This window comes from Anabas testudineus, chromosome 2, assembly GCF_900324465.2.
Source record: "Anabas testudineus chromosome 2, fAnaTes1.2, whole genome shotgun sequence".
Classification (NCBI taxonomy): domain Eukaryota; kingdom Metazoa; phylum Chordata; class Actinopteri; order Anabantiformes; family Anabantidae; genus Anabas; species Anabas testudineus.
This window is the reverse complement of record NC_046611.1, coordinates 21,261,335-21,275,559: the sequence shown is the minus strand read 5'-3', so window position 1 is coordinate 21,275,559 and position 14,225 is coordinate 21,261,335. Positions and strand designations below refer to the sequence as shown.

The 14,225-nt window shown below is 42.4% G+C and overlaps 1 protein-coding gene across 1 annotated transcript in view; it reads left to right on the top strand.

The window, feature by feature from the left end:
- Positions 1-14,225, top strand: part of pou6f2 (POU class 6 homeobox 2) — a 64,014-nt gene that overhangs the window by 36,586 nt on the left and 13,203 nt on the right. Inside the window, exons 5-6 of the mRNA XM_026363857.1 lie at positions 77-393; positions 11,830-11,967. Of these exons, the coding sequence (XP_026219642.1) occupies positions 77-393; positions 11,830-11,967 (455 nt within the window). The remainder of the gene's footprint in view (positions 1-76; positions 394-11,829; positions 11,968-14,225) is intronic.

Genomic DNA, 14,225 nt, shown 5'->3' with positions numbered 1-14,225 from the left:
TTGCTGTTGCACAGAGCTCATTTGAACTCTATGTAGAGAAGAAGAATCAAACAGCTCACTGTCCTGTCATCAACAGCTACCTCATCACTGAACTCCCAGCTCCAGCACCTGCAGCAGCTCCAACAGATGCAGCAGCACCACCAGCAGCAACAGCAGCAGCAACAGCAGCAACAGCAGCAACACCATCACCAACAGACCCACTCCCACACCCAGAACCAGCTGCCATCCCAACATCACATGACACCACCCAGCCAGCAGCAAACATCTGTCCCATCTCCAGGCTCTGCCTGTTCCTCCACCTCTGGGCAGCTGCAGCAGTCCCCGCCGCACCGACCAAACCAGTCGCCGGCCCGCAGCCTTCCTTCACCAGTAACCCCACCCATGCCTTTGCCGGTGAGTCCACAAACTATGATGTTTTGTGTATAGACTGATTCATTCCAGCTGAAAACTGCAGCCATGGAACTGGCCCCATGTTTTTTCTTTGTGTATCAGCTATAATGTGAGATGTTGATAAACCAAATTCCTTTTGTACAAATGTATATTATACTTTGATAGGATATTTATTTGTTTGTGTTTTTACGAACAACTAATTAATAAAAAAAAAACATATTTAATGTGGCTGGAATCAAGCAGCAATGGCAACACAGATTCAGAAAATCAGATCAATGTATAACTATTTGCATGTTCAATTTTCTCAGTGCCTGCCATTGTACTTTTGTCTAAAAAGTATGATGACTGAAATCACTAGATATCTGTGTAACCATGTCAAGGACACACTGAATGAACCACTGTTACGACAGTAAGAAACTACTATGTTAGTTTTGATGTTAAACAAAAATACACAAACCTGAAGAATGCATATCACATTTGTAACTTAACAAATTAATGTGAGGCTGTACTTGAATCTAATGTGGGTTTGGTTTTTGGATAGATCCACCTTAAGAAACCACTTAAGTAGTAAATACAGGGTTAGTCAACACTTGAACTTTATCAAGTGCTCACATTTGAATGGCAATGAGCAGCTCTTCTGTCAGTGTGGAGCGATTAGAATATGCATGTTGTGGCTAAAGCCTTGACACACTTCAGATCTCACAACTAAGCAAGAGCCACAATTCACATCCTCCTCCTGCAGATTTAGGAACAATTCGGAGGTTATGTATTCTTGAGCTTTCCAGCAGTAATCACTCCCTTAATCTTTGCTGCGCTTCCTACTCAACCTCCTTTTTAGTCACTTTGTCTGTCCATCCATCTCTGCCCTTCTGTCCGTCTGGCTGTCACTGTGTGACGATAATAACCTATTTTATATCCCTGTGGTTTCATTTCTGGTGGAGACTGGCCAGGGTCGCCTTTCTGTCCCTGGTCACATTCATCAGCGTCAGACCCTTATTGGGTTGTGGTGCAACCTTCTTTATGGCCAGGATGAGTTGGGCTATTTGTTTCCCCTCTTGCAGCCCTCTCCGGCCCTGTCATGGCCTAGTGAGACTCAGCAGGAAAAACAGCCTCTGGATTTAATGGGCTCCAAAGACTAGCCGCTACATCGCACCAAACACACTGTCTGTGGCAATAAGTGCTGCTGACCAACATACAGACTCACACATTAAGCCTGAATCTGGAAGCGTACAAAGAACTTAAGAAACAGATAGCGATGTCCAAACATCAGTGAATATCTTCCTCTGGCACACAAAGACAGAAGAAGCACGGCTATTTTTGAACAATCTCACAGATTTAATACGACTGAGACCTTTAGCTTTATATAGATTATCTTCTTCTGAAAGAAGCGGCTGATTATGATGACTGAGGACAGACCTCCCTTGAGGGGGCCGAAGGGGCCACATCAGGTATCATTACGATATTGCCTCATCAAATAGGATTATGAAATGTGTGTTTGTGTGTGTGGGAGAAGCAGAATGGCCGTAAAAGGTTTAGTTTCTATGGGTCAATGCTGGGGTTGTCAAAAAGTGTGTCACCCGGCGAGGGGCTTGCCCAAGGACAGGCCACAGCCTCAGCACCCACTCAAGGCTGCAATAGGATTTAAACAGCAGCTCCGCCCTGTCCACTGCCTGGGTCAGTGATTTGATTTTTTGTTTCAGAATCAGTGAGCAACTCATTGGTTTTCTCACCAGTTTCTAATTCTGAGACTTCAGAAAGTCAACGTGAATTGTGACTGTGATCAACCTTTTGTATGTTTTAATTACAGACACAGAAGGGCAGTTTCGGTGTTTCCACACTTTACTCAGAGGGGCTGGTCTGCGCAGTAAAGTCGAGTCATAATTACCATAATATAATCAGTATTACACAGATAACACCCCTATTTCCTTCTGTCATTATTCAGATGTGCAGAATCACCCAGCCATTCAACTATTTGCTGAAAATATAGCGCAGAGCTGTAGAGAGACAAACACTCATTATGTTCCAATTAATGTCCTATTGTAATTCCCTTCTCATGGGAGGTGTGTGATATTCTTTCTGACTCATAGTGAGGAAATCTTAAGCCTTCATTACATCCCTAGTGTTTTTAGTGTTGACTGTTTCTAATTTGTGAGACAAAATTCATTAATTGGCTCATTAATATCCCTGTTAGAGTACAAATCACACCACAACAGACTGTGTCCCCTTGAGTCAATGGTCTAAAGTCAGATTACTGCAGCTAATTTAGTTAAATGGAGTAAGAATTTACCTTTCAACCCCTCCCACACCCTCTCTACTCCCCAGCATGCAGAGTACAGTTAGAAGCGGCCGGTGGCTGCCTGAAATAGCCACCACAGTGATGACAAATACAGGGGGGAGATTATAAAATTTGCTTAAGTGTGTTAATGGGCTGGTTGCAGGAGCCTGCTGGATTTTGCTAGAGGTTGATTGATTAGAGCTGTGGGTTTTCGCCACGCCCGGAGAGCTCAGGGATTTGACGGGGTAAAGGCGCTCGCCAAGTCTGTTACACCGGAATTGATCTTAATTAGATCTGAAAGACCTGCCACAGCAGAATGGTTGCGGCGATTAAAATGAAAAACAGGAGAAATTACTGATCAAATTAATCATAATGTCGGGCTACAGCTGTAGGTCTGGTGTAATTTGCCACTCCAGTGAGTTACATCAGCCCAGGCAGGGAGAGGAGAGGCAGTACATACTGATCCGTGGCAGCGGGAAGCTTAGGCCAGCCTATCAACCTTCTTATTTCAGTTTGTTTGCCCGGACCCTCCTGACCTCGCTGCGCCATCCAGTGGAGCCCCAACGTCTCTGTCTTCCTCTGTGGCTTTGATCTAATTAGTTGCTTTTTATTGCCTTTTTTTTCTGCATTATGTCTTTCTCCATCCGGGAGCAGCATCTTCTACAACACTGCACTGTCTCTCTGCCATTCTTGTCATGGCTGTCTTGTCACCAGCATGTTGTGTGCTCACTAATAGCCTCTGACCTTGGTCCAGTGTCTGGCTGGCTGGTTTTCGGGAGGCCTGGCGGAGATGGAGGCGTCCTGTCTTCCTACTCCGTCAGACTCTTGCCTTCTGTCTGTGTGTCTGCCTCTACTCCCCTTCGCAGTCGTCTCCTTGATCGCTGTCAGAGCCCCACACTGGGCCTGTCCACTCTCCATCCGCACACTCATAGGGGTAATTACAGCCTAGGGGCCTGCATCCTATCCCTATGCTCCACAATTTACCACCAAAGCGTCCACAGACATCTCTCTTCTTCCCCACTGCACCCCGACATCACAGGACCGCAGGGCCTCAGACCCACAAGTGCTGCAATTACCTGAGCCTCTCCTCTATCCTTTTCTCTCTCTCTCCCTTCTCTCCTCTCACTCTCTCTTGTTCTCTCTCCTCTCCACCCCCTGCGCTCCTCTCTACCCCTCGGCTCCCGCACTATTCCCTGGCAATCAGCCTTCATTAGAAGCCTCTGGTGAAAACCCATCGTCACCAAGGTCAGCAGCTGCCAACCACGACGGCCTTTCAGAGGACTGGCTGCCTGCACTCTCCATCTCTCCTCACCTCCTTGGCATCCTCCTCGTCTCCTCCCCCTCCCATTCGCTTCACCATCCTCCTCAAGTCTCAGCCCCATCTCTGCTGCTTTTGTCTCCAGCTGAGGCCCCTTCAGACACTCATGTCACTGTTTTCCGCTGCACTGCACTTTTACTTATGTCAACCGCTGTTAAAATCACCACTGTCCAATTTGCTCAAAATGTCTCTTTTTTATGGGCTGTGGGTGTTTCTCCCATTATATTAACATGTGTATTAAATGAGCCTTGCACATCGATTAATTGATTTTCCAGATCAGCTCCACGTCTTTTCAATTTAGAAAAACGGGCTGCCATCATTCCACAGGGTATTAAATCAAAATTAAAATGACATGCTCAAATGTGGACCCAATGGCTCATACTGTGGCCTGTCGATGAAACTGGCAACGCTTAAGTTGAGGGAAGAGTCTATTATCTATTATAACTCAGCAGTGGTGTATAATTCAGAAAAAGACTGAAGGTTAATAATAAGAGAGTGAGAGTCAAAAAAAATCTTAATAATCTGATTTTTAACAACATTTTAAATTATAATTTTAATGTCTAAAATTTTTTAAAAAGATGCTAGTGTAGTTTGGTTTCCACAACTGAGGACACTGAGGTTGTATCTTTTAGATTTTTCAATTATAACTGAACTGTTTTAGATACTAATAAAAGTAAAAGCATTCAGACCGTCAGTGAAAGGGGTGAATTTCATAGAAAATATATTAATTAAGCTAATGTAATAAAACTGTGTGTACTAAAAAGAAAAGTGGAAAGTAAAAACTAGTTCCTAGTCCTAGTTGGGTGGGGTTGCATTTCCAAAAATCCTACTAAAACCTTAGCAAAGTCAAATTGTTCATTTATCTTTAAGTGAAACACAAAAACCTAAATACACTAAAGCTGTAAGCACTCTCCCATTTGACCATTATCTGGGATAACACCTGTTTTTAAAATCACAATTTTCTAATAAAACCTTTAAATATGTATAAATGGTATGTGGTGCCAGGCTGTGTTTAAATGGTTGTGATGCTGCAGGTTCTGTGGTTTGGTGCATGAACAGGCCCTGAGCTCTCCAGCAGCTCAGCCTAGCCTCTTATTAATGCACAGGAGATCCAGCTTTTAAGAAGGCAGAAAATTGCCTTACATAACAAGCGCTCCACAATTTAGAAATACAAATGTGCACTGTTGACTGAAGCAGAAAATAAGACTGTTGCCCATCAACAGCACCACATTTCATATGAATAATTATAAAGCATGGGAGCTAGATGAGGAAAACAACCTGACCATGACAGCTCTACTACTTTTATTTACTTCAAATGAGGGATTAGGCAGGAAGAAATCTACAGACTTAAGGACCAACGATGAGCTCTGAATTTCTAAATAAGAAGAAAGTTAAATTTATCAATTTTTTTGGAAAACTATGAAGGCACTCTAACTTTTAAAATTACACCCACTTTGCGATGTTGGCATTTCTGGTTTTGTTGGGTTTTCGGCCTCCATCGTGTTGATATTTCCTTTGCTTTTTGAGGTCTGTGATTCTTCTAAACCTGGCCCCGTTACTCTCTTGGTGGGCAGAGGGCTTCCAGCTCAGACACGTAGCAGAAAGCACAGCTCCCTGATCAGCCCACATGCACACTGGGGGCAACACGCATTAGACGCCCACAGGGGAGCCCTCAGATGGAGCACCAAGCTAGGGCTCACCTAACAGTGGATAAGGAATAGGGTTTCTTTAATTATGAGGCAGGGCTGTGACATTGAGTTCCCCCTTCCTCCTCCAGCAGCCTCCCAGACACTGTCTAAGTGCTCCGCTCCGCTGAGGAGGCCAGTCCCCCCGCGGGGCGCGATTCCACTGCCTGTAATTTCTGATGCCCATTAGTGACCGCAAACAGAGCACCGAGCTCACACAAGCAATACAGCTGCACAACGCTGCCACGCTGTAAAAAGACCCTTTTAATGCAATGTTATTGCATTATGCCCTCCTCATAGACCAAGTCAAAAGTCCCATTTGTGGTCCCTGCAGAATATTATCAGAAACTCTCTCCACAGTGTTTTTGTTTGTGGTTATCTGAGGGTAGATTTGGTATATATTTTGCAACATATAGTGGGACTGTATGAATTGCACTGAGCGGGTGATTTCAGGCCAGTTTTTATTAGGATCAGGAATGTGCAGTTGATGGTTTTGTTAATAGACTCAACTAGAATGCAAGAACAGTGCATTTTCCTAAGTCAACGCTTCAATGAGGGCAGCCTCGAAAGTCAAATCTCAAGTAATCAATACAAATATGGCTGTAAATGTCATCAAATCATCTCCTCACTTATGCTGATTTAGATTATGCCAACAACTGTGTGTATTTTAGAGAAAAAGAGAGAGACGGTGAAGCGGAGAGATGTAGAGGGAGGGAGGGACGGAGGGAGGGAGGTGGATTTATCGATCAAGGGTGACCACATCTTAGCCACGGAGCCCCTCTCTCATGATTAATCTTAGGGCTTAGAGTTGGCCAATGACACATGACAGGTCTCCCCCTCAAACTCCTCCATTTCTCTTCATTACTGGCCGTATTTTTGGACACCACAGTGGGGAGTAATCATTTACCTTTATTGTGTTTATAAAGCTGCGGCATGGATGACCCTTCCTATATTGAATTGAGGACATCAAAAGATCACTGGACATTGATTAGGAGGATATTAAAGTCATTCAAATGCTATATTTATATGTCAAACAACAGCACAGTGAACAGAGATGCCATTTCCACCTAAACGAAAACGAATGGGCAGTAGTTGGTGCAGTTGAGATAAAACTCTTAACATCTACAAATAGGTTTTATTACATATTGAATATTTCAGCTAATTGTCATCTAAAGGCTGAAAGAGTCTTTGATAATACACCTAAATAATAGTGTTCATAATATCTTTACAGTCTGACCTTCCGACTCTAATGATTTTATTTTTCATTTCCTCTCAGCAGCTAAAAACGTATCCACTTTAAAGTCACAGCAGCAGTAGATTTACTGTGATTTCCAACCCAACACCAGTATGGTACAGAAATAACTGCACCAAATATGTCACATTTAGGGCTGAAATGGTCAGCACTTTCCTGTAGCTACTTAATCACCAAGTAGTTTCAAATTTAATACGTCTGGAAACAGCTAAATATTATAAATCGTTCTTTAGAAAGGAACTAGTGTACAAAGAATGTAGTATAACCTATAGTTTTACTCAAAGACTGTCACCTAACCAGAGGAAATATACTGCAGCCTTGACTGATGTCAGAGAACCCACTCTGAACCTTTGTGCTTCACAATTACCAACAAATGGGCTAGAACAGATTTTATGTAATGATTAAAGCTGCTGTTAATTTCACATGAAGGTAATGAGTGAGGAGATTGACGGCAACTGTCTGACACTCCATCATCCCTTTATAGTTAGTTTAAACGTTTTCACGACTCTTTTCCTTCTTCATTTGCATTTTGCCTCATTAGAAATGGCCATTTCTGAGGCTGCTCGTGATATCCATTTCCTGAAGTTAATGCATTTTATTTGATCAGCCAAACCTCCTCAGTTAACTAGCTGCCATTCTGGTGTTTCATATGACATCACTCCATTAGCACCCACCATACCACCTCTTCCACCTCCACGTCCACACCCGCTGCCACCACCATCTCTCCACTGCCTATAGCAATTACAATGTCCAACCGTCATGGAATGCAGCGTTATTGTATTTTGCCGGGTGATATCTTCCCCAGTTGTTCTATCTGTCTTTCACTTCCTAATATTTTTCCTCTAGAATGGCTCTTTTTGGGGTTTATTTTTCACAACGACTGGAGCAGAGGCCCAGTGGTGAGGGCTCAGAGCTCAGAGTGCACGACCACAGTGCGAGGCCTCGCCAACCGTGGGACCAGAGGTGTTTTTGAGGCCCTAATGGCATTTTGATGTTCATAAGCACAGCGGATGTGAGGGGGTGTAAGAGGGGAGACAAGGAGGTGGGATAGAGGCCATTTTGGGGGAGAAAGAGGAGGAGGAGAGTCAGCAGAGGACTGTCAGCGGAAGACTAGCAGAGTCCTGACAGACAGAGAACGTGTTTTCTCATGTCACAGCTGATTACATTCAGTCCAGAGTGGGAAAAGAGCAGGGAGGAGACAGAGATGTGGGACTGGGGTGCATAAGAGAAACTTCCATGTTGTTTCAGAGATTAAGGACATTCTTCCAGTGCAGATACAATAACACCACTGATTGTTCATTTTCCCAGTTTGGCCTATTTTCACTGAGGAAAACATTTTCTCTAACATCATTTTTTGTTATATTTACCTTCACCTATGATCACTCGGGGTGTTTTGAAATGGAAAAGCTTTGTGTTTTAGTGCCTATCTAGACAAAAGTTTATTGTCAATTAGAAACATCACTAACCACTAATTTGCTAAATCATTCTCTATGGTCTTCAATTCTTTTTCAGTTTTCTTTTATATATTAGATAAATGTTTGATTCTGTTGTTTAATCATAGATGAGCAGAAAATAAGTTTTACACACCACTGAAGCCCGAGCGAAGACAAATCTGCCAGCCTCTAGTGTGTGCACCACTTTGTCCATTTATCTTTTCTCTTTGTTTTTCTTTTTTTCTTTTTTTTTTTTTTGTCCCGTACAGGCCCAAAAAAAAGCGATTAAGTTTAAAACGGCCACATGAAAAGAGCAAAACGAAGAATAAACTCCAGGTAGTTTGTATCAGACAATTTTACCTTCCAGGGGGCTCTCCACGGTGTGCGTGGACGCTATTTTTCCCTCTATTCCTGAGATTACACGGGTTGCTGCACCAGGTGACCCTCATGGTCAAACAGGCGACGAGAGCCCGGTGGAGTTTAGATTCCCTCCCCTTCATACTGTACGGAGAAAAGATGCATTTTTAACAATTTGCAGGCTTTTTTTCCCTGTCAGAGACATTTATTTTGTGTTTGTTGATCCCTGTGCAGCCCTGAGTATTTGGCCATTTTAGACTGTGATAGTGCAGAGAGTGGCAGCAGTTGTGGTGACTTAAAGGTGACAAGATGATGTCACATGATATAATGGAGGCTGTGGCTGAGCTAAATCTTATTTCTGACTTAAATATGTCTATAAAACCCAAACATTTCTTTAACAAATACACTGACTTCTGTTTAGTTAAGTAATTGTGTTATCCTAACACTTTTGTGACTGACCAAAATGGTTTATGCTGCTAAAAATCCCCTTGATGCCCTATTCATGGGGAATGAAAAGAATGAAACACAATGGTTAACATGCAGGCTCTGCAAACTGGAAGATCACTGTTTATCTCCTCCAACACATGCAATCAGTACAAATGCTAGGCCAGGTCTGTCATTTTGTGCCTCCCGCCGAGGTGTTGAGAGGAGTCACCGTGGCGGAAAATCACCTGTTTAGGTGTTGAACACAGCCTCGCCTCTCCTTATTCCTGACTCTCCTTCCAACTGCTATCCATATTACTTGGTGCCAAGAGATGCAGCAATAAAGCCTGCTCTATTTTCACCTAGATTTTCCAGAATAACATAGCATCTGAAAGGGCTATCATAGAATGAAACACAATGATAATATTTCAAATAAATCTGAAAGCTTCTCAAACAACCTATCACTCACACAATGACACCAAGCACAGCAGATTTTCAGGGAGAGTCTGGTTGTGCTCGCCTGAGCGGATCACATTATCTGTGTGTTGATCTGTAGCCTGTGTTTAACTCTCTTAAACTGGCCATGTTGGTTTTTCTCTGTGTCCCTGTTCACTTTAGTCAGTATTTTATGTTCACAACTACTCTCACCTAAAACACAGTGGTTGGACCAGGTTTTGTTACTTCTTCTCAACAACTGCTGTTACTTCTCCAGTCAGAAGGGAAGAGAAAAAAGCTGCTGTTGTGTTCACAACAGTGTCTGTAAATGAATTAGTAATTTAGTTATTACATGTTTGTACTGACTGGATCCAGTGTATGATCTTTAAATCTATTTAATAACATTTAAATGTCTTCCAGTCCAACATATAACAAAATAGCCTTATTAAAATGTTGATAATTGCTCTGCCTATAAGTGTTAATTTGATATAAAATTAACACTTTTAGGCAGTGTTACCTTAAAAAATAAAAGCTCTAATAAAAGTTTATCTCATATTAAACTGTATATTGTAGTAAAAGTGCACAAACTAAAAAGTCACTATTTTGCTAAATATTTGAAAGGGCAGTTTATCAGAGTAGATGTTCAGGTAAAGTTCAGTCTGCAGCAAAGTGTTCAGTCTTTCCTGTTAACTTGCTGTCAGTTCCCCTTCAGTGTAATCCAAAGTGCAAAAAATATGTTTTAAGATATACATTATTTTGTTTCATTTGACGGACGTGTGTATTTCATTGTTGATTTTCTCCATGGAAACTAAAGTAATGTAATTGTCATGATCCCAAACGAGGTTGGAAAACTTCCACTGTTGTCTCCTGAGAAAATATCAAACTTTTAATTGCAGCTTAGCTGAGATTCTGTTACCTTGGTACTTTTGCATGTAAAGTCAAGATCAGGCCTCTGCTTTTTCAACATCTGAGACACTGATATTTCTTGAAGGACAACTGCTGGACACATAAAAGACAATCTTGCGATTATCGAGGAAAAACTGGATGACTTTCAGACGAGAGGAGGCAATATCAATCACAACCAATTTGAGGCCACCAACATGAAATATGATTTCATAAGACAAATGCAGTGTCATTCTTAATGTGCTTAACCTTTACTGTCAATGAAAAAGTATTGATCGCTCGGTGGCATTTTTTCATCATTTGATTTCAGAAAGTGTAATAATATATGGTGGTGGGGTACGATAAAAGATGAATGGCAACTGAATGATCTCAGATGTACGAGGCTGAATTCTCTGCAGAGTACCGAGTAAGTGTTAGAATTTCTGTTGCAGCATGTAAAACAAATGCGTTTGTAGAAATATATAAACACCTTTAATTTCAGCAGCCTTGTTTGAATATGTAGCCAAGCGGCATTAGCAGCAGGGAGCAGGCAGCCAGATTCTAAGCAGTGTTTCTATTATTTCTCTATTCTGTTGAGTAATTGGGAGGTCTCCTATCTCTTCTTGGTCTTTGATCTACTTACTCAACCTAATAAGACTTTGCTCGGCTGCACTACAACCAAATCAGCAGTGCATTTTCAGCCCCCTAATAAGTGGTTAGCTTGATTTATATGGGTAATCTCAGCAATGTGGCGGAGCTCTACAACCTCCCCCTGATGCAAGGAGCCTCTTTTCACAACCACAGGCCAGACCAGATGAGTCCATTACAGCAGGGATAAAGACGGTCATTTTAACCCTCCTCTCCTTCAAAAGTAACAGTGTGCTAGTGCATTATGACGCAGGAGGAATTCTTAGTCGAAACGTATCGAAGCATTTGACGATACAGTGATGCATGGCCACACTGCCCGGCTCTATTGTGAGAGCAAGATGCTGTGGGGCCATTGCTGCGGGTGGAGAGACTCGACTCAGCCCGTGGGGAGCCCTGGGGGCCAGAGGAAGCACTTAGAGTGGTAAAATGGCCACTTATTCACAGACACCCTCCCGTTCTCACTGCTCCTCCCTACCCTCGAGCATCCCACTGGGTTCAGGAGCACAGACCTCTGGGAACCTTATGATGGACTGCATAGTCCGCACTAGTGGACTACACAGACCTCACTGCAGTTAGCCTATTCTGGCCATGGCAACAAAGAACAGAAGTGTGAGGCCCCCCACGCACACCAACCTCACCTGGTCCTGCTGTATCAGGAATTATACTGACATAATGCATCTGTATACTGCTACAGATGCATTTTTGATGAATGATTTATTTTCCCTCCCCAGCTGAATCCTCTGGCCAGCCAGGCAGCGGTAGCAGCGGCAGCGGCCATGGGATCCATCGCCGGCTCTCAGGTGTTTGGTAACACCCTGTCAAACCTGCAAGGAGCCACCGGGCAGCTGGTCACCAATGCACAAGGACAGGTGAGCCTTGTTTACTGGACATGGACATGGTCAAAAAATCTCGGTGAATGATCAAGAACACATGCAGCTAATTAAATACTACAGACAGAGTATAGCTGCATTGGTAACTGGTCTGTAAAATATGTTTCTGGACCATCTATCATGTATGAATGTGCGGTTCCATGCTTTATAGTATTTCTGATCTTTCCTCATAGATTTCTTATGGTGGCTCTCTGTGTTGTCTTACGGCAGTTTTGTCTACACTCTAGTAGCCACTCCAACATATATTAAGCTTTTTGGGAATAAACAAAGCTCTTCTTTCTCTTATCCGCATGCGCCTGTCGCAGTAAAACGCTGACCTTGTCATATTTACAGGGTGGTTGCAGAATTGTTCCATCAGTAGCCAGAGGCTTGAACAACGATGCTTGTCATTGTGGGGTCCTATCTAATGAATCATCTTATCGCAGTTGCACACAGCACATATTAAAGAAAAACTGTATGGACAATGTGCCCTTTCATGCCACTCTACTATTTACCTTAACCCCTGTTTTATCTCTTAACACTTTCACTGTGCCCCTGGTGCAAAGAAGTACAAAATGTAGTGAGGCCAAAGTCATTTCTTCTTATTTAATTATTTTAAATAATTGTGAATATCACTCATGACATTTAACCTACCAGACCTGAGTTTCAATATTACCAGTGTGACCATGCCTCCCTGTTTATACTAAGGTGTTGTCCATGTGCAGTCGCTTGATGCTAAACACCGCTAATGAGACAGTATGGACTCTCCTAGCTCACAAGGTGCCTGGAGCACTGGGGACAGATCACTGTGGATATGGACTTGATGGGATGCTCTGTGCTTTTGTAGTGTCTTGGCGGCTGACACTCCCTGACATAATCAGGTCACAGAGACGGTCAAAGCTCTGGGCTACAGCCTTTGCTCCCCACCTCATTATTCCACAGCATTATTCAGACAGAGGGCTCTGAAACATGCACTGCCCTATCAGTAGGTCCCGCCCCTCTTCCCTCCAACACAGTGGGGATTATACGGACTAAACCATAGAAACAAGGCTGGAGGTCCAGCAAACACACTCTGGGTATTTATGTCAAGGTGGAAAATCTACAAAACAAAAGCAGCTTTTAAACTTTCGTTTTGTATTTACTAGAGAACTGCTGCTGCTGCAATTTATAGCAATATTCAGATGGAATTTAGGAAAGTCTTCATCATCACTGTGTATTTTGAGTAAAAAGTCAGATTTCCTTGAATTTACTGTCTTTGACCTCCTAATTTCCTCTACAACTCTGTTAATAGACCTTTTCATAAGCAAGAGCTCAAGGGACCTTGAAAAGTGTCAGGTTTGATGGACATTTGGAGTTCAATACTTTTTTAAACCTTAATTATATTGGCCCCAGTCTTTTTATTCTCCAAGGAGAATCAATGAGGCTCTTTTATCCCCACTGCGTCCACAGTGTTTAAGGCTGTGGATAAAAGCCAAAATAATGTTGTCACTCTCAAGTCTGTTTTCTTTTTTTTCCTTTTCTTTTATGAATATGTCGCATTTTTGTGAATACCCTTTGTTCATTACAAATTCTCACCATTTCTTCAGCTTAATCTTGGAGTCAAAACAGAGGTGGAAATGAAGGGTTTTTCATGTAGTGTGTCACACTTTCTAGATGGTATAGACACGTCTGAAATGGTCCAGTCCCTGTGTTCCCACTAGGACATTCATCCTTCTTACTCCCAGCACTCCCAGACCTTGGTGAGAACAGGTAAAGAACATGTAACCTGCAAAATAAATTAGGCTTCAAAAAAGGTGAGGCTGAACCACAACACCACTGTGGCCCTTGTATTATTGGGAGCTTCTAGGCCTTAGATCAGTTGCAACCACAGTGTAAACTACCATTGATCTTGTAGTTGTAAATCTACTGTGGGGTTGCAACTATTGATTATTTTCATTAGCAATTATTTTGTCAGTGTCCACACTGATTAAGACTCCACAAACTAAAGATGTTAATGAAATACACACCCAATAGCAGAAAATTCACACATTTATGGTGCTTTAGTGACTCATCTTAGACATTTTTGTTGGATAAATAATTAATCCATAATCAAGGTTGTTGTTAAATAACTCATCATTGATGCATTAATCTGTCTGACTTTTGCTCTATGGAAACAAAGGCCCATGAATTATAAGAAAATATGTTGTGCTCTGTGTACAATCTGAAAGTAGGTACCCAAGTATCTTCTGTCTAGTGCACCATTAAAAGTCAGGTGTTTT